This window comes from Dermacentor andersoni, chromosome 9, assembly GCF_023375885.2.
Source record: "Dermacentor andersoni chromosome 9, qqDerAnde1_hic_scaffold, whole genome shotgun sequence".
Taxonomy (NCBI): domain Eukaryota; kingdom Metazoa; phylum Arthropoda; class Arachnida; order Ixodida; family Ixodidae; genus Dermacentor; species Dermacentor andersoni.
The window spans coordinates 107,900,562-107,922,015 of record NC_092822.1 but is presented as its reverse complement, the minus strand read 5'-3'; the positions used below and the strand labels follow the sequence as shown (position 1 = coordinate 107,922,015).

Here is a 21,454-nt window from a genome sequence, read left to right as displayed (position 1 = left end):
CGGCATTTCACTATCAAAGCGGCGCCGCTCATGACTTGAAGTAATCCATCTTGTGCAACTTAAGTTGTTTACGAGCGCTAACGAAGTTTGGTACTTTGTATAGCTGAACTTAGGACTTTATTAGGGCTGTGTCACGTTGGACTTTGTTTCTTTGTTTTTTGTTACGCTAGTAAGTGTCCTTTTGTGTTTTGTTGTACTGTTATGTTTGTAGCATCGCGACGACGCTTTTTGAAGGGAGGTATTGACAACTGGATATGTTAATAATTTTCGGTTGAACGCTTTCCACCGCCTAACAAATATTATCGCTCACGACGGGACGCGGCCACATGTATCGGAAGTTTCTCGAATGTTATCGATGGTTTTGTTGTCACCGGAGCTTCTGTAAGGTGCGTGTATGTATGCGTGACGCGAATTGTGTAGAACTTTCTGGAAGACCCGCGGGCACCACCACTTACTCTGGAACAATCGATGACTCGTCAATAAAATCCGATACGCTTGACCGGCTGATCAGATTTCTACGATCGCCAATCGATTTCGCCGCTATCGCTGTGCTTTAAGCGTAACTTAGTCATTCAAACGATTGAAACATTCGTTTAGACAGGTTACGTTGGTGAGATCCCTTTCGTTTAAACATTTGCAAATATCCGATCTGGTACTGTCCCCTCTTCGTCCGTGTACTTGTGGAAAAAAAATCAATCGATAGGCCACATCTCTAATTATCCCGTCGGTATTCAAACTATGCACAGATATTTCAAGATGCTCTTCTTCCGGAGATAGCACAATGCTTAAGTGTCATTGCTATACTAGTTTTTGAGGACATCGGCGTCGGGCTTTCTTTTTATTTATTTTACTTATTTTAAAATATTGGAGATAATTGTGGGGTCCAGCAAGGGGGACCGTACAAAATGCAGAATAGCAAGATGAGACAACAAAAAAAAATCGCGAGAAAGGGAAATACAGAACGAAAAAGTTAGTACAAGTAGAACTCAGCAATATTGTAATCCTGATTATCGACAGGTACACAATGTTTGCGCACTGCTATTCGGTAATACCCTCTATGAGGGATTGGCCAAGATTTGGGCGGAATTAGAAGGCGATCAGTAATTTTTAGCCACACAGATTTTCTTCCTTCTCTTAAATTCGCACGTGAATATACGTATATGGACATACGGAGACCATGGTATCAATGGCTCGTCGCGTGGCCGTGCCAGGTATTGGTATCATTACCCGCCCACTATGAATTGTGACCGACAGAATTTCAGTCCAGAATACCACAATACAGAAAAATATTATATCAAGAAGCAGACCTTGGCAAGAACAAACATAATCAATAGACGAAAAAAAGGAATCAAATGAATACGACCGAAGTAAAAACTAAATGTTGCAAAATAATAAACACAATCAAGTAGGAATTTCGAATTTGAATCTAGTTAAAATTAACAGACCCAAATCATGAGTAAATTGCATAAAACCCAAAAGAAAGTCCTGAACCCTAGTGTACATCTAAAAAAGATTGTTTGCGCACTTCAAAATAATGAAATTGGAATGGTTAATCTAACCCTAGAGGATGCAGTGGTGTTTGTATGGTTAATTCGGTGTGCCAATGCGCAAAGTAGAAAACATGTGGAAAGAAGGAGATAAAACACCGGGGTTTCTTTTTTTGCATATTAAAGGATCATTGAAAAAGCCATAAACTAAGGATCAAGAATATAATTCTCTTCGCAAAAAGAATTACGTGAGCGCTCTAGACGAGCTTTGCGTCAGAAATGTAAATGTGGCACTCGAAATTGGTAACGTTCGAGCATCTATATATTCTCGCATGCTGGTTATGTGGCCATTCAAAGAAGATGACACTCCCAGTGACAGGCTAAGTCACATTCCTTCCATGTGTAAAAAAGAGTATGCGGTTAAAAATCCTAAACCTACAGTTTTCGTTCTTGCTTAGCATATTGTGATTCCTGTCATATTTAAGTTGGACTTCATCGTTTACTTTTGCCATTTACCATCTTTCATTAATTCTACTGTACAGAGATTGAATAATGCCATGCATCTTATTTATTTCTGCACTACCTGCCATTGTATAACATTGATTTCTTGCAAAGCCACTAGCGTCAACTATGCTTACTTTTTAAAAAGATAAATATTATCCTTTATCAAACGATTATAACATCCTGTTTCAAACTTGTTTCCACCTCTTAAATATTAAATTAGCTTCCTTCAACAGAGGATAACTGTGTTTCAATCTTTACAGACGTGCCCGTCAAGAATTTTGATTATTCAATTATTGGCCGAAAGACCCTGCATACAAAGGAATGAACCAAGTCACGTACATATAATGAATGATTATTCCTTAGTCGAAAAAATAAATTATTTACCATCCTTACGTCTCGGCACCAGCGCGGCCGTGTTCGACGAAGTGGGACAACAGTCGGTCAGAAATTATGTCTATTGACCGCAAACGGCAGGAGCTCCACCTGAACCTGAGGTAACACGGCCAGACCATGCTCAATGGCATCATAAAAGAGGTCACGGAGCGACCACCAGAAATAGCTCCCATGCCGCCAGAGAAGCGGCATTTCCTCCACATGGCCCTTTTACCTAGCAATAGGTACCCCACTCACCACGCCGAAAGACGCAGGCAGCGTTTTCTGCGCTACACTGAACGCACCCTCGGGCATTCTAACACACACTACTTCAATGCGGACGCCAACACAGCAAACAAAAGTGCGTCCACAGCATTTGTAAGGAACCATGGACATACGATTGTGACTTCTATAGAAGCGATATATAATACCGACTAGACTGAGTTTCAGGAAGTGGTGAATGACAGAACGCCAGAACACCTACCATCCTTCCTTCCTGCGTCTCCTCCCGCCATTTTCGGTGACTCCATTGAAGCGGTCAGGTGCCTGCAAAATGACAACTTGCGAACACCCATGGCTTCAGTCATCATGGAGCGCGTAGCCCATGGAGTAACACGAATACAAGGCAATGCTGCATTGTCAGGTCATGACACATCTGACCAGCTTGCCTGCTATAACCTTCAACGGACGCCTTGCATTGGGCCTGTACATTCAAGTTAACACCTATATCAATCCCTCCCTTCGAATTACTGCCTGAACCACCATCGGTACCCTGCCCTCAAGCCATTGCTCGCGAGACGACAGGAAAGACCCATCCGTGAGGTTCATACAAGCACGTTGCTTATTATTGCGCAGTGCCGTACAATCTATGGAGGTACGGGGCCTCCGCCGAGATGTGCACCCTGTGGATGTTACCCTATGAAGCCCACATACTCGGGAATTGTTCATTTCTTTAACCTTGTCATTCACATTCGCCCCCTCTGCCTTCTTCTGCAACTTGGCTTATCCGTGATTCATACGCGGAAAATCGGCAGTTCCTTAGCAGCAAACATCACGACAATGAACAAATGATAAAGTTTAACCCTTTGTTCAAATGTAGTCTGTGACGTGCTGGCCTTGCACAAAGCCCAGTTGCATCAAGACGGCCAAGAGGTTCTCGCCAGAGGGACTGAGCTCCAAAGGCCATCGCCAATTCTAGCGGAATATTGCTGCTCTGGATCTATGTCTCTCTACGAATAGTCGTCCCGGACAGTGAAGGACTGCCCTACTCGCTGCATACCGAGCCCTCATTGGCTGGTAGCACCACCTTAGGCAGTGCAGGACTGTCAGGATTGGGTGCTTGCTTGCCAGAGTTCTTGTTTTATAAAAAAAAATCGTACGACTAGTGTGTCGCTTTTTGTGGCTACATGTTTGGCAGCGGTTGACTTGTTTCCATATGTGAAAATAGCTGTAATTGTAAAATATTTGGTGACCCGTTTGCGTGAAATATCTTTTATACTCTCCACGGGATCGCTGGGCAGATTGCGAATGGAGCCGGGTGGAACTGGCACCTCTACATTACGATACTATTAAATATCTTCCGAAATTATCTGGAGGTAAAGGCAGTTGTCTCCAAAATATTTTAATAACGGAACAATGTTCCGGAAACAGTTTAAAATATCACGGAAATATTTGTGCCCGACTACATTATATTATACTATTTTACAACTCCGACAGTAACAAAAGGAAAGGGTTAACCATATGTCGACGCTGAGGAAGGTAAGGTCTGGGTGCATGCCTCCTCAAGGGATTCGATGAATAAATGGTGAGTGTGTTTCTTCTGTTACTTTTTAACGCAACAGCGTTAAGGAGCTCGTGTCGCAGAAAAGCCGGTGTCGTCGGCGTCGGTGTCCGCGTCAGCGCGTTGGCCGTGAGCGATAAATCTGGAAAGGCACTTCATAAATAATAAAAAACAAATTGCATGATGGGCTGGGTGGGATTCAAACCGGGGTCTTCGGAGTGTGAGATGGAGACGCTACCACCCAGCCACGAGTTCAGTAGCTCAAGCTGGGACAAAAGCGCCTCTAGTGAATGCGGTATTGCCAGGAAGGTGCCCTAGAAAGTTATACTGCGGTGTATATCGGTAATTATGAGCATGTAAATTACAGAAGTCGCAGTTACACGAGTAGCGAAGTACGTTTCCGCTGCATTGCTGGATGGATGGATGGATGTTATGAGCGCCCCCTTTGGAACGGGGCGGTGGGTTGCGCCACCAAGTTCTTGCTACTATGCTGCCTAATATCCTACCTAGGTTAACCAATGAAAAAAGAAAAAAAAACACACTATGAACTACCACGTCCAAATTTTCTGATCCCCTATTGCGAACTGTGTTTTTGTACGTCTCCGTCTTTTGTCGTTTCCCTACTTTTCTTCCACCAGTCCTCCAATCGCCTCTTACTAATGTCTATTGCGGACCTGTTTGCTTTACCACTGCTCCCGCTGAACCCAAGGACTTCAAGGAGGCTAGTGGTGCCTAAATCGACCGCTGGGTAGACGTCTTCACATTCTAATAAAATATGCTCCGTCGTTTCCCTAGCTTTACCGCAGCAAGCACATGCTTCTTCCTTCTTATATCTCGCTTTATATGTGCGTGTTCTAAGGCATCCCGATCTCGCTTCGAAAAGTAATGAGCTTCTCTTTGAGTTCTCATAAATGGTTTCTTTCCTGATTTCGTTTGTTCCTCTTAAGTAGTTACTCATGGCAGGCTTCTTTTCCATTGCCGCCACAAATGAGATTAATTCAGCCTCTCTGATTTTCCGCTTGAGCTTCTTTGTTGCTGTGTTGCCCACCCCACAGGCCGCATACTTGCTGGTAAGCTTCCTAGTTCTTTTCCTCCACTGTGAATCAATGTTTTGCCTGTACAGATACCTGAACACTCTCCCAGCCCATTTACTTTCTTCCATATTCCTCAGCCGTTCTTCATACTCAATTTTACTGCGAGCTTCTCTTACTTCAAAACTAGTCCAGCCCATATCCCCCTGCACAGCTTCATTTGTAGTCTTGCCGTGAGCGCCCAATGCGAGGCGACCCACTGACCTTTGGTTCTCGTCGAGTCCTGATTGTACCCCTGATTTAAATCAAACAACCGCATTTCCAAAAGTAAGTCCTGGAATCATTGCCCCTTTCCACATACCTCGGAGGACCTCGTACCTATTGTATCCCCATAGCGCTCTGTGCTTCATTATGGATGCATTTCTCTTCCCCTTGACTGTTATGGTTTTTTCCTGTGTTTCCATATATGCATTACCTTCGTTTATCCATATACCAAGGTACTTATATTCTGTTACCCGAGGTATTTCTTGGCCCTGTATCTCCACTGTCTGTTCACTGTTTTCGTTGAATACCATAACACCTGATTTTCTAACACTAAATTTCAAACCTAAATTGTTGCCTTCCTGTCCACAGATATTAGCCAGACGTTGCAAATCACTTTGCTTGTTAGCGAGCAACACAATGTCATCCGCATAAAATAAACCTGGGAGTTGCTGCTATATTACTGCACCTGCCTGTTTGTATGAAAGATTAAACTCCTTCTAGATATTACTTCCTTCTAGCGCCCTCTCCATCCTCACCATGTACATCATAAAAAGCAGCGGGGATAAAGGGCACCCCTACCTCAGTCCCTTGTTGATATGAACTTTCTCCGCGCTCCTCATCCCTTCCTATTCAACGCAAAAGGTATTTTCTAGGTAAATCTCTCTGAAAAGCATTAGACAATCGTTACCTAAGCCTTCCCCTTCCAAGATATCCCACAAGATGTTGCGGTCTACGTTGTCGTAGGCTCCTGTAATGTCCAAAAAGGCCACATACAACAGTCTGCTTTCTGCTTTTGATATTTCAATAGACTGAGTAAGAACAAGCAAGTTATCATCCAAACGCCTACATATTCTAAAGCCATTTTGAAGCTCTCCCAAAATGCCATTATTCTCTGCCTATGCTTGAAGCTTTAATTTGATTGCCTGCATTGCTAGCCTGTATATTACCGATGTAATGTTCAACGGTCTATACGAGTGAATTCTGTCTTTCTCCGCCTTACCTTTATAAATTAAATTCATTCTACTTTGTCGCCAACTGTCTGGTATTCGTCTATCTTTTAAAGTTTTTTCCACTGCGTTCACCAGAGCTTCCTTACTTTTTGGTCCCAGTTCATTTACCAGCCTAACGGGAACCTCGTCTAGCCCTGTGGTTGTGCGCTTAGGAATTTTCTCTTCCGCTTTCTTCCAGTCTAAATTTGCCAGCACCAGCTCCTTTTCCACTTGGGTCTCTTTCATGCTCTTTTTTTCTTCAAATACAACCTCGTCCTTGCCTTGAAAAAATTCGGCTGTTACTTTTTGGATGTAATTTATTGCCGCTTCTCCTTCAAGTCTGTTTTCATCTTCGTCTAGGATATGTTGTATTGTTGTTGACTTCCTGCCTAATAATTTTATGTGATTCCAAAATATTCTAGGTGCGGCCTTCTTTTTCTCACGTATTTCTGGCAACCAACGTTCACTTTCACCTTTTAATTTTGCTTGCACCAGTATTTGAAGCATAGACTTTTTCTCCCGGTATATTTCCCATTTACTTGTTACTTCATCCTGTGGCAACTGCGCCTTCTTTGCCTGCCTGTGCTCTCGAGATGCTTTCTGTCGTTCGGCGATCACTTCTCGTATCTCCTTGTTCCACCAGCTTTTCGGTTTCTTTTTTCCTTTCCAACCAACATGTTGTTTCTCTTTCCGTATTTCTGTCGTTATTACACTTTGAAGCTCACCATATTCCCACTCCTTACTTGGCAACCTGCCAAGTTCTTCCTCAAATCTAGTGATTATATTTGCTATTTGTTCAGCGTTCAAATTTGGACTGGCCATTGTGCTTTCCTTGCTCTCTTTCCCAACTACATATCCCATTTTCAAAATGATGCGTTTATGGTCCCTCCCTATGCTGCTAAACCCTTCCTCATCAATGACCATTTCTTTCAACTTATCATGAATTCCTTCTGTCATCAGACAGTAATCAATGGTCGATTGCCGGTTTCCCACTTCCCACGTGATCTGTCCTTCACACTTAGGCCCTGTATTCACGATCACGATGTTATGTTGCTCGAAAAGGTCTAGCATTGACTTCCCGTTATTGTCGGTATAGCCATCTAAATCCTGTATGTGGGCATTGATGTCACCTAATAGGACAGTCTCAGTACCATTCCCGAAACCCTTATTATCAGCGCTTATGCATTCCACTAACTCTTTATTCTTTTCTGTGCAATTTTTTTCCGGTCCACAAATACGTAACTCCCAGCCAAGTTTCTTTCCCACTCATTGTACCGGATAACCAAAGATGCTCTTGACATTGTGAATTTACTCTTTTCCATTTGGCTCCCTGATGGATGAGCATTCCGACTCCCCCTCCCTTTCTTTCCGACTTAGTTCTGTTGCACCCTTCCAATACATAATTCTCAATAACTGGCGGCTCTTCTGAGTCTCTAAGGTGCGTTTCTGTAACCGCATACACCTCTATTTGTTCTCTGTATAACTGCTCCTCAATCTCTGCCGAATTTTCCTTTCTTCTGCCGCCCTGCATGTTTATATAGCCTATTGCATGGCGAGCTCTTGTTCTTGCTTTCCTCGTTTTTCTGTTATCGACGGCGATGCTTTTCTCATGTTCCCCTAGGGGACCTTCTTCATAACTACCTACTCTGACCTCCTGAGCGCCCTCGGGCCCCCTAAAAAAGTAACAGCGCGACCCCCAAGTCGCCAGCCCACTTCTCGCGCTAGCCTGTAATTGAAGTGGATCCCATCTCGTTCAAAACCACCACAACTTCTCACTTCCCTGTTTACTTCGACAACCTCGAAGCCTTTCTCTCGGCTCATTTTCCATATTGCCTCATTGGCAATATGCTTCAGCGCACACGCAGAGCCATCTTGCGGCAAACACAGAAGACCCCCTCCTCGCAATGTACACCGCTGTCCGGACACGTGGAGCGCCACTCGCGGAGCTTTACCCGTGATCGCGTGCGCCTTCGTGGCGCGTCGCGGCCCGGCTGTCCGTGCTGATCGCGACGTTTGGCACGCGTAGATCGTTTGAGTGGGCGCTGCGAACAGGGTGCGATAAGACTATCGCGTTCCACTCTTGAAGGCGAAGCTTAAGCGTCCTCCATTTTTTTTTCACAGCGAAGTAGATAGCCTTTAGCTGGTCGCAAATGTCCAGTCTGCGCTCACTGCAGATGAATCAACCGCCGGAAAACGGCTTTTTTGTTTCCGCGTAAAAGAATTATATTTTCTCGTATATTCATAATACAATCTAATATTATCATGTATTCAGGTTTTGTGAGAGTCGTACTTTGGAAGTATTAGGGCACTTGTTGCTTTGAGAAATTGAATTAGCTCAATACTGCAACTGTACCAGGCAGAGGGCCTCCTAGAATGAGGATGCATGCAGCTCCCCCCATGCCTGTTTGTGCGCCCTAGACGAGCGCATGCACACAATGTATCTGTCCTGCTCACGTGGCCGTTTCGCGCGACACTAACTTGCTGCGGTGCCTTTTCTTTAAGGTGTGACCGGTGCGAGGCAGTTGTCGTGGAACATTGTCGCCGCCCTCTGTTTAATCTTTTGGAGAGGCTCTACTCAGAGCTACTGTGGCTTCTTTTATAGGTCATGCCGTTTCCTGTAGGTGGCCGATGGGCGCGTATGGCTTAATTTTAGACCAGCCGGGTTCTTGTAGCCCGGCCATCAAAACTATTCATTGAATGTGCATAGAATGTTGGTGCCCGTGATGTCTGTGTGCGCGTACTCTTGTATGAATGATAATTTGTGTATATGCGCATCTCATAGAATCACTATCATCATCATTATCATCATCAGCCGGGGTACACCCACTGCAGGGCAAAGGCCGCTCCCATGTTTCTCCACCTACCCCGGTCATGTGCTAATTGTGGCCATGTTGTCCCTGCGAACTTTTCTTAAAGTATAACTTACTACCAATTACTAAACTTTATGACTATCGTCTGAGCAAGTGTGTGAAAAACGAGGTGTTGAAGAACATATCTTTTCTATCAAAATTAGCTGGTTTAGAAAAACGAGATGCAATGTACAGCACAAGAAACATAGCACAATGGAACGTAAAAACATACAGAACTTTCTATGGTAATCAAACATTAGAAAATAAACTACCACGACTTCTTAACAAACTCGCACAAAACGATATTGATCTCCAAAACACAACACGCCACAAACTGTTCGAGTATTTTTTACACTACACCTAACCTTTTTTTTTTTTTTTTTTTTTTTTTTTCTGTGATTTGTCTACCCAATTCTTCTTTCTTTCACCATCATTGTAAGTTTTTTTTCCAGCCAGGACAATGCTGTTGATTTTATGCTGACTACTGTAACCGGATAACAACTCTGCTATATGTATTTTTTTTTTTTTTTTTTCCTTTGTTATCTGTATTTCCTGTATTTTCTTTTCTTTTTCGTGTGTGTGAAAAAAAAAAAAAAAAAAAAAAAAAAAAAAAGAAGAAAAAAGGGAAAAAAAAGGAAAAAAAGGGAAAGAAAAACAACCACTGTATTGCTGTCAAAGTGGGGGCCCGTGGCCTTGTCAAGCTGTCCAACGGCAGCTTTTACTACGGGTCCCCGCCATCATCTGTACCATGGTGGCAAATAAATTTGAATTTGAAACGTCCTAATATCATCCGCCCACCTAACTTTCTGCCGCCCCCTGCTACGCTTCCCTTCTTTTGGAATCCAGTCCGTAACACTTGATAACCATCGGTGATCTTCCCTGCTTAATACATGTCCTGCTCATGTCCACTTCCTTTTCTTGATTTCAACTAAGATGTCATTAACTCGCGTTTGTTCCCTCACCCAATCTGCTGTTTTCTTATCCCTTAACGTTACACCTACAATTCTTCTTTCCATAGCTCGTTGCGTCGTCCTCAATTTAAGTAGAACCCTTTTTGTAAGCCTCCAAGTTTGTGCCCTGTAGGTGAGTACTGGTTAGACACAGCTGTCATACACGTTTATTTTGAAGGATAATGGAAACTTGCTCTTGATAATTTGAGAGTGCCCGCCAAACGCACCCCAGCCAATTCTTATTCTTCTGATTATTTCAGTCGCATGATCCGGATCCGTGGTCACTACCTGCCTTAAGTAGATGTATTCCCTTACGACTTCCAGTGCCTCGCTACCTGTCATAAACTGCTGTTCTCTTCCGAGACTGTTAAACATTACTTTAGTTTTCTGCAGAATAATTTTTAGACCCACCCTTCTGCTTTACTTTTCAAGGTCAGTGAACATGCATTGCAATTAGTCCCCTCAGTTACTAAGCAAGGAAATATCATCAACGAATCGCAAGTTACAAAGGTATTCTCTATTAACTCTTATCCCTAATTCTTCCCCCTCCAGGTCTCTGAATACATCCTGTAAACACGCTGTGAATAGCATTGGAGAGATCGTATTTCCCTGCCTGACGCCTTTCTTTATTGGGATTTTGTTGCTTTCTTTATGGAGAACTACGGTGGCTGTGGAGCCGCTATAGATATCTTTCAGTACTTTTACATGTGGCTCGTCTACATCCTGATTCCATAGTGCCTCCATGACTGCTGAGGTTTCGACAGAATCAAACACTTTTTCTTTAATCAATGAAAGCTATGTATAAGGGTTGGTTATATTCCGCACATTTCTCTATCACCTGAGTGATAGTGTGAATATGATCTATTGTTGAGTAGCCTTTACGGAATCCTGCCTGGTCCTTTGCTTGACAGAAGTCTAAGGTGTTCCTGATTCTATTTGCGATTACTTTAGTAAATACTTTGTAGGCAACGGGCAGTAAGCTGATCGGTCTATAATTTTTCAAGCCTTTGGCATCGCCTTTCTTATGGATTAGGATTATGTTAGCGTTCTTCCAAGATTCCGGTACGCTCGAGCTTATGAGGGATTGTGTATACAGGGTGGCCAGTTTTTCTAGAAAAATGTGCCCACCATCCTTCAACAAATCTGCTGTGACCTGATCCTCCCCAGCTGCCTTCCTCCTTTGCATAGCTCCCAAGGCATTCTTTACTTCTTCCGGCGTTACTTGTGGGATTTCAAATTCCTCTAGACTATTCTCTCTCACATCGTCGTGGGTGCTACTGGTACTGTATAAATCTCTGTAGGACTCCTCAGCCACTTGAACCATGTCATCCATAGTAGTAATGATATTGCCGGCTTTGTCTCTTAACGCATACATCTGATTCTTGCCTATTCCTAGTTTCTTCTTCAATGCTTTTAGGCTTCCTCCGTACCTGAGAGCATGTTCAATTCTATCCATATTATAGTTCCTTATGTCAGTTGTCTTACGCTTGTTGATTAACTTAGAAAGTTCTGCCAATTCTATTTCAGCTGTTGGGTGAGAGGCTTTCATACATTGGCGTTTATTGATCAGATCTTTCGTCTCCTGCGACAGCTTACTGGTATCCTGTCTAACGGAGTTACCACGGACTTCTATTGCACACTCCTTAATGATGCCCATAAGATTGTCGTTCATTGCTTCAAGACTGAAGTCCTCTTCCTGAGTTAATGCCGAATACTTGTTCTGTAGCTTGATCCGGAATTCCTCTAGTTTCCCTCCTACCACTAACTCATGGATTGGCTTCTTATGTACCAGTTTCTTGCGTTCCCTCCTCAAGTCTAGGCTAATTGCGTGGCAAGGTGAGTGATCCGGCAAGGTGAGTGGCAGTGACCATCCTATGGTCACTGCCACTCACCTTGCCGAGCACGTCCACATCTTGTATGATGCCAGGGTTAGCGCAGAGTATAACGTCTATTTGATTTCTAGTCTCGGCATTCTGGCTCCTCCACGTCCACTTTCGGCCATCCTGCTTGCGGAAGAAGGTATTCATTATCCGCAGATTATTCTGTTCTGCAAACTCTACTAATAACTCTACCCTGCTAATCCTAGAACCTATGCCATATTCCCCCTCTGACTTGTCTCCAGCCTGCTTTTTGCCTACCCTGGCATTGAAGTCGCCCATCAGTATAGTGTGTTTTATTTTGATTTTACCCATCGCCGATTCCACGTCTTCACAGAAGCTTTCGACTTCCTGGTCATCATGAGTGGATGTTGGGGCGTAGACCTGTACGACCTTCAATTTGTACCTCATATTGACGCCAAATAAGTGTGCACGTGATGACACGAGACCCTTAAGGCGAGAACGACGAAGTTCGTGGTTGTGCGCGCGCTCTCCGAGGACCAGGCATCGCAAAAAGGCAGACGTTTCTTTGCCAATCTGTCGGAGGTAAAATGTTTTAGTTGTAATAGCTGGGTGACATTTCTGGTGGAGGTGCAGGGTACGGTCGATGTTAAGGTCTCCGGAGCATACCCCAGACCTAAACCCGGCGAAAAGTTCAGCCGAGCTTACCCCTGTGCACTTACGTGCCAGCCGACGTCTCCAGGGACTCCAGCCACAGCACGGTCTGCTACCCGAAAGAACTAGAATGACGAACCAACCACCTCCTGCCACTCCTGCAGCATCGCACGTTGTCTTCAATCACATCCGAACGCCGAATCTGTTCCACAGAAGTGCTTCAGAGGACGCCGACGACTGGCTTAACCATTTTGACCGGGTTGCCAACCTCAACGACTGGAACCACGAGCATAAGCTACGCTACGTGTACTTCGCTCTTGAGGATTCCGCGAAAACTTAGATTGAGAACCACGAGGCGACACTGACGTCATGGGAAGAATTTCGTAGACAGTTCCTCAATGCCTTCGCCAGGGCGGACAGGAAGGAGAGGGCGGAGTTAGCGTTGGAGGCAAGAATTCAAGGCCCGAATGAGCAAGTGACGGCCTACGTAGAAGACATGAATCGGCTTTTCAGACGTGCGGACCCTTTTATGACTGAAACAAATAAGGTGCGCCATCTCATGCGCGGCGTCAAAGAGGAAATCTTTGCTGGCCTCATTCGAAATCCGCCGACGACACTTGCAGAGTTCCATGACAAAGCCACTACTATGGAAAAGGCCCTTCAACAGTGGGCCAGGCAAAACAACTGCGGCGCCATGATTTCAAGGGAGCTCTCTGCCGTTACCCTCGGTAACGACGTTGGCGCCTTGCGAGAACTCATCAGGGCTGTCGTCAAGGAGGAACTGCAGAAGATGCAGACGACCACTGCCCCTGTGGGACAACTTTTCTTTGCGGAAATGGTGCGCGCCGAGGTCCGACAGGCCGTCCATATTCCTGGACAGTACGAGGCACCACAGCAGGGACCGCACGCCGAAATGAGTTACGCTGAAGCAGTACGCCGTCCGCCACCTTCAAGTTCGTGCAGCATGGTACACCCTACTCAACAAATGGACGTAAGATTCAGGCCGCCTCGCAGCCCACCGCGCATCGCCGAAGCAAGGACTAGGAAGAGCGACGTCTGTTGCAACACACAATACAAGTCCCTTTGTTTTCATTGTGGCGAAGCCGGACACATCTACAGAATGTGTCCTTGTCGTCATGTGGGGCTCCGTGGATTCTCGCCGAATGCACCTCGTGCACGACCTGGTGAGCGGCTGCCGGAAATAGAGAGTTTTGTCGCGAATCGTCGCAATGTTGATCAGTGATGGCAGGAGCCCCGTTCGTCGTCTCCTGCTCGTTACAGGTCACCATCACCAAGCCAATCCTTTACTCGCGGCGCTCTAAGACGCCGCTCGCCTAGCCCGGCGGGTCGGGAAAACTGAGTTCGGCGACCTCCGGAGGTGAGGCCGCTGACGACGACCGTATGCAAGATCCTCCACTACGACGACAACGACGAAAACAGAACGACGCAGACGTACAGACGGAGTCAAACACCTCACGAGAGGTAGTAACGTCGAACATTCCCGTCACCATAGACGACGAAGAAATAACTGCGTTACTCGACATTGGAGCGGACACCTCAGTTATGAGCATTGACCTTGCCTGCAAGCTGAAGAAAGTTTCTAACGAGGGGACTGGGTCGCAAATTCGCACTGCAGGAGGCCATCTGCTAACCCCGGTACGAAGATGCACAGCGCGCGTGAGCATTCGTGGGTTTACGTACCTCGGAGATTTCGTTATCCTCCCAAGCTGTTCGAGGGACGTAATTCTGGGAATGGACTTTCTGCAGGCTAATGGAGCGGTGATTAACTTACAAAAGTCGCGGGTAACGTTTTCGACGGCGCAGGCCTTAGCAGGGAGCAGCACTAACCACATGTATGTCAAGGCCTTGAGGATTGTTGACGAGAGCATCACGGTGCCGCCAAGGAGCAGCGTATTGACCCTCGTCACCAGCGACGCATTCGACGGCTATGAGGGTATTGCCCAGGCAAATCTCCCGCAGCTGCTCGAAAGACACATCTGCATCGCCCGGGGCCTTGTTCGAATACAGCATAAGTGCTCGCAAGTTTTGTTGACACACTTCAGCCATGAGTATCAGCACGTCCCTCCAAGGTACAGCTGTGGCATTCCTGAACGACATTGCTGACTTCTCAGACATCGGCACATTACAAGTGACTTCACCGGACGCAACAACTCACGCGAGCCTGAATACCCGCGTCCACATTAATGCTGGCATAGCAGATGTAAAGAAGAATCAGCTGCTGGGCCTACTGACAGAATTCTCCGGCTGTTTTTCCACGGAATCCAATGTCCAGCGCGATTCCGTTACGCAACACCGGATCATTACAGAGGAGTCGGCGCGGCCTGTTCTTCAGCATTCGTATCGAGTGTCACCTATGGAGCGGGATGCGATTAAGCGTCAAGTTCAAGAAATGCTAAATGATGACGTCATCCAGCCGTCGACAAGTCCGTGGGCATCGCCTGTCGTACTAGAAAGACAACACACTCCGCTTCTCAATTTATTACAGACGGTTTAACAGAGTCACCAAACGCGACGTTTATCCCCTGCCATTCATCGATGACACTTTGGACCGTCTGCGTCATGCTCAGTCCTTTACTTCATTAGCCCTAAAGTCAGGCTACTGGCAAATCGAAGTGGACGAGCGTGACCGTGAAAAAACCACCTTCGTGACTCCCGATCGGCTGTACGAAATTAAAGTGCTGCCTTTCGGTCTCTGTTCCGCTCCTGCTACGTTTCAACAAATGATGGACACTGTACTCGTTGGTCTAAAGTGGCAGACGTGTCTAGTGCACCTAGACGACGTTGTTGTGTTTTCCAGCACGCTCGATGAACATTCGCCCGACTACGAAGTGTCCTTACCGCAATACGCAAGGCCAACCTCACCATCAAGCCTGAAAAATATTACTTTCGCTTCCAGGAACTCAATTTTCTAGGCCACGTGGTCAGCTCCCAAGGAGTACGACCAGACCCAGAAAAACTCGCTGCCGTTGCCGAGTTTCCTCGTCCTAAAGACAAAAAGGCTGTTCAGCGGTTCCTGGGCCTCTGCGCTTACTACCATCGTTTCGTTGAAGGCTTCTCAAGGCTTGCTGAACCGCTCACGAGACTGACGCGACAAGATGTGCCCTTTGCGTGGACGGAAGACCAAGAGCAGGCCTTCACCAAATTGCGTAAACGCCACCAATCCACTCCAGTGCTGGCACATTTTGATGACACTGCGGCAACCGAAATACACACCGACGCCAGCAACGTAGGACACGGGGCCATTCTGGGTCAATGGCAAGATGGCGCAGAACGTGTAATTGCGTATGCGAGTCGCAGTCTGGCAAAAGCAGAAGCTAATTATTCAGCAACCGAAAAAGAATGCTTAGCAGTCGCGTGGGCCATCAGCAAGTTCCGACCCTACTTATACGGCCGGCCATTTCGAGCGATCAGTCATCACCACTCGCTCTGCTGGCTTGCCAATCTACGAGACCCGTCTGGTCGCCTCGCTCGTTGGAGCCTCCGCCTCCAGGTATACGACATAACTCTTGTCTACAAATCCGGCCATAAGCATAGCGACGCCGACTGCTTGTCCCGTTCTCCTATTCCCTTGACATCCTCCCACTTGGAGCTACATTTGCCGTTTCTTGGTGTCGTCGACGTGGCGCGCATGGCTGACTATCAACGTGTAGACTCTGAGCTTCTTCCAGTCATCCGATATCTCTAGGGAGCTGACATTCTTGTCACACGCCCACTTTCACGAGGATTGACGTCGTACTGCCTGCGAAACAGTGTCCTCTACAAGATCAATTTCGAGAACACTCAGGGAACGTTCCTTCTCGTCGTCCCGACGGCACTGCGCGAGGAAGTTTTACAGGCGTGTCACGACGATCGCTGTGCCGGCCACTTAGGCTTCGCGAGGACATTAGCGCACATACGGCAAAAATACTATTGGCCACGCCTATTTTCGTCGGTTCAGCGCTATGTGCGAACGTGCCGTGACTGTGAGAGGCGTGAAGTTCCACCCGTCAAGCCTGCCGGCCTCCTTCAGCCTTTGGATCCGCCTCCGGCGCCGTTCCAGCAAGTGGGAATGGACCTTCTTGGGCCGTTCCCCTTGTCATCCTTGCAAAATAAGTGGATAATCGTGGCAACTGACTATTTAACTCGCTATGCAAAAACGAAAGCTGTGCCACGGGGACCTGCTGCTGAAGCCGCCAGCTTCTTCGTCCACAAGATCGTGTTTCGCCACGGTGCACCCGCTGTACTAATTACTGACCGCGGTGCAGCGTTTATAGCGGAGGTATTGCGACAAGTCGTCACACTGACGCACACCGACCACCGAAAGACCACAGGCTATCATCCCCAATCTAACGGCTTAAAAGAGCGCCTAAACAGAACATTAGCCGACATCCTCTCCATGTACATTGATGTGGAACACAAAACATGGGATGAAATTTTCCATACGTCACGTTTCCTTGCAATACCGCTGGGCAGAAGACCACCGAGTTTACAGCATTCGAGCTTGTTTACGGACGTCGCGTTAGAGCCCCCTTAGACGCCATGCTCCCGGTAGACCACGGAGCCACAAGGAATGACACCACTGAAGATTTCGTCGAGAAAGCCGAGGAAGCTCGCCAGCTTACTCGGAATCCCATCCACACCCAGCAGAATACCGACGCCTACCGTTACAACCGGACCCGACGGAATGTCCAGTACTTACCAGGCGACCGCGTGTGGGTGTGGACACCTATCCGACACCGTGGGCTCTCAGAGAAATCGTTGCGCCGCTATTTCGGCCGCTATGAAGTTGTACGCCGCCTCAGTGATGTGAACTACGAGGTGGCGCCTCAAAGCTCTGATCCTGGTTGGAACCGACGCCGACCCCGTGCTGAAGTCGTCCTCGTAGTACGGATGAAGCCGTATTACGCACGCGAGGGATAAGCAACCCTCACAAACCGCTTCAGCATTGTGTACATTCCTGTATGTTTTTTTTTGTCTTTTCATGTTGGCACTCTTGCCCATTGTGCACGCCCGCTGCCCTTGAAGCGACCGGGCCGGTCGCTTTTGAGAGGGGAGCAATGACGCAAAGTAAGTTTGCACGTTTTGACACGGGACCCTTAAGGCGAGAACGACGAAGTTCGTGGTTGCGCGCGCGCTCTCCGAGGACCAGCCATCGCAAAAAGGCAGATGTTTCTTTGCCAATCTGTCGGTGTTAAACTGTTTTAGTTGTAATAGCTGGATGACAATATTAAGTTTCACAACAAGACCTGCCACACTCCCGTTAATACTATAGAATTCCTGTATGTTACCGGCTATATCTTTATTAATCAGGAGTCCGACTCCTAGTTCTCGTCTCTCCGCTAAGCACCGGTAGCACAGGACGTGCCCGCTTTCTAGCACTGTATATGCTTCGTTCATCCTCCTAACCTCACTGAGCGCTAATATATCCCATCTAACGCCCTCTAATTCCTCCGATAACACTGCTAGACTCGCCTCACTAGATAACGTTCTAACGTTAAACGTTGCCAGGTTCAGATTCCAATGGCGGCCTGCCTGGAGCCAGGGATTCTTAGCACCCTCTGCTGCGTCACAGGTCTGACTGCCGCCGTGGTCAGTTGCTTCGCGGCTGTTGGGGACTGAGGGGCCGGTGTTTGATTGTTGTATTCATATAGGAGGTTGTAGCCAAGTTGTGCACCAGGGTGGCCAATCCTGCTCTGGTGAGAGAGTGCGTTACCGGTTCTGGTCACCGGGATCAGGCCGCACTCCAGGCGTATTTATGCAATTTTATCAACACGCATATTTTTGTTTTTTTATCCGGTGGAAAATTGCGCGGCACCGGGATTCGAACCGCGGTCCTCTTGCACGCTAGGCGGATACTTTACCTTTTCGCCACCGCAGGAGTTGTTCCATATCCCATTTACTGCACGTTAATTCCTCCAATAGCACTGTTAGCCGCAGTAGACGACGGCTAACACTCCAATCGCCGCAGTAGATAACGTTCTAGGGTTAAACTTTGCCAGGTTCGGATTCCAATGGCGGCCTGTCCGGAACCAGGGATTCTTAGCCTCCTCTGCTGCGTCGCAGGTACCGGCGCCATGGTCAGTTGCTTCGTAGCTGGTGGGGACTGAGGACCGGGGTTTGATTGTTGTGTTCATATAGGAGGTTGTGCAGGTGATTGCAGCGGGGGCGTAGAGGTAGTGGACCGGGTTTCGAATCCCGGTGCCGTGCAATTTTCCACCGGACTAAAGCGAAATCCGCGTGTTGATAAAATTGCATGAACAGGCCTGGAGTGCGGCCTGATGCCAGTGACCAGAACCGGTAACGCACTCCCTCACCAGAGCAGGATTGGCCACCCTGGTGCAGTACTTGGCCACAACCTCCTATATGAAAAAAGAATTACTACAAAATTTTGTAAATGCTTCTGCCACATCATCATTGTACATAATAATTGTGCGCATTGTGTATAATGAAATCATTATATATAATGTGAGAATTAGTTTACGTGTAGCCGTGTGCTTACGTTGGCTTATGTGGTTATGTGTTAGTGACTGAGGACTCGGGCATTTCTTGTCAAGCGTGCCGGGGATGGAGTGCCTCGTTCTTTGTATATGTTACATACCTGTTAAAATTGTGTCGTGATTGTGACACAGTGTTCGCATTGACACGTGTACTTATCTTTATCGGGCGACCACGTTTCGCGCCTAACAAATGTTATCGCACAGCGCGGGACCCCCCTGCATGTATCCGAAGTTTCTGGAAAGTTATCGATGCTTCTATCCGCTGTCTGTTGTCGCCGAACCTTGTGTTATCTGATTTCATCGCGTGACTCTAATGGTGTAGAACTTTGTGGAAGGCATGCGGGTCCCAACGATTAGTCTGGAACATTCGACGACTGCCGTATAAAAGCCGACGCGCTTGACCCACTGATCAGATTTTCGACGATCGCCGACTGTGTTCGCCGCTGTCGTCATTCTTTGCGTGTAGCCTGTTTTTGAGGGCACAAGTTCGCCGAATAAAACGGTAGTTTCGTCTTTCGCAGTTGGGCTGCTTTCTTCACTGTCACTACCACGTGACAGTATCGTCTCTTGATGAAATCAACGTCTTCTAAATACACATCTGTCATTGACACGTGTATCCTGATGACGCCGCTTCACGTAACACTCGCCTACGTTCTGTGGAGTTTCTTCGGCCACCTGCTCAGGCTGCTATTTACGTCGTTCTGTCGCCGTTTCCCCCATTCCCTGATGGTGACTATGTGGTTGCTCCCATCAAAGATCTGATCCTCTCGCGCAACATCGTACTTCCTAACACCATAGTGGTTCTTGCCAACAACAGAACGACGCTTCCAGTCTTCAACTTTTCTTCTTCGACCCATATTCTTCCTCAAAAAATTTCACTAGCCGATCCGTCACCACTGCGGGAATGTACCGTTTCTGTATTCGCTGCTGACGCTGGGACCGTGCACACCCCTGTCATACCCGCGCCAGCCAAGGCACTTCTGAACAAAATGATATCCGCTAACCTCTTACCTTACCGAAGTGAAACAGTCCATGTTGTCCTATTTTCTTACCTTGACGTTTTTGACGTTGACAACAGCCCACTAGGCCGTACACATGTCGTGGCCAATCGTATCGAAACTGGAGACGCCATCCCACTTCACAAGCACCCTTACCGAATGTCTCACTCTGAGAGCCATGTCATCCAAAAGCAGGCAGAGAAAATACTTGACACAGGTGGGATGGAGCCTTCCTTTAGCCTTTGGGCATCTCCTGTGGTGCTTGTGAAAAAGAAGGATAGCAGCTGGCGGTTTTTCGTTGATTATCGCCATCTTACTCGGGTAACGAAGAAAGATTTGTATCATCTGCCTCGAATTGATGATGCACCCGACTGCGTCCATGGTGCCAGGTATTTCTGATCACTAGAGCTTCGCTCGGGATACTGGCAAATTGACACCGATGACCGCGACCGCAAGAAGACAGCTTTCATCAATGTCGACGGTCTCTACCAATTTAAGGTCATTCCTTTTCGGTTGTGTAACGCTGCTGCAACTTTTCAACGCATGATGAGCACTTTTCTACGCGGTATTAGGGGGTCGACCTGTCTTTGTTATCTCGACGACGTCATCGTGCTCTCGCCAAGCTTCGAGAGCCACCTACCTGGCCTGTCCGCCATTCTCTACATATTTCTCCGGGCTGATCTCCAGCTCAGTTACTCTAAGTGCACCTTTGGGCGCCACCAGATCAAGTTACTTGGACACCTAGTTGATGCTGCTAGCGTCCAACCAGACCCTGACAACGTCCGTGCAGTTAGCGAGTTCCCGGTTCCGTGGTCGATGCATGAAGTACGCACCTTTCTTGGGCTTCCTTCCTCCCCAGGCCTCTTGGGCACCTTCCTCTCCAGGCCTGGCCCTGGGAATCATTGCCCCTGCTAGCACCACTAGGAGTCACCGTGCCCACTCATATTTCCAATTGGTTCTTCTTTAAAAATCTGCGCTTTGGGTTACTTTTACAGGCACATTATTTATTTAGTGTCAGTTGGCCTTACATCCGTTATTGCATACCTATAGGAACGGGTTTCCCCACAAATTATTTATGTTATTTTATGACGCCTAGGGACCAGAGACAACACAGGGGCACAACCACAGCCACTCGGCAAACCTGCTTTTACCATTGGATAACGCCAGTGGACTCCCCGTCCTCGAGGTGTCAAAATGCGCATTCCTTGCCTCGGCTAAACCGAGCTACCAAGAAGGACTGA

The 21,454-nt window shown here is 47.1% G+C and overlaps 1 protein-coding gene across 1 annotated transcript in view; it reads right to left on the bottom strand.

The window, feature by feature from the left end:
- The window catches only part of LOC126527925 (dermonecrotic toxin StSicTox-betaIC1-like), a 75,402-nt gene extending 54,286 nt beyond the window's left edge, over positions 1–21,116 (bottom strand). Inside the window, exon 1 of the mRNA XM_072284592.1 lies at positions 20,985–21,116. Within this exon, the coding sequence (XP_072140693.1) occupies positions 20,985–21,116 (132 nt within the window). The remainder of the gene's footprint in view (positions 1–20,984) is intronic.
- Positions 21,117–21,454: the final 338 nt, after the last annotated feature.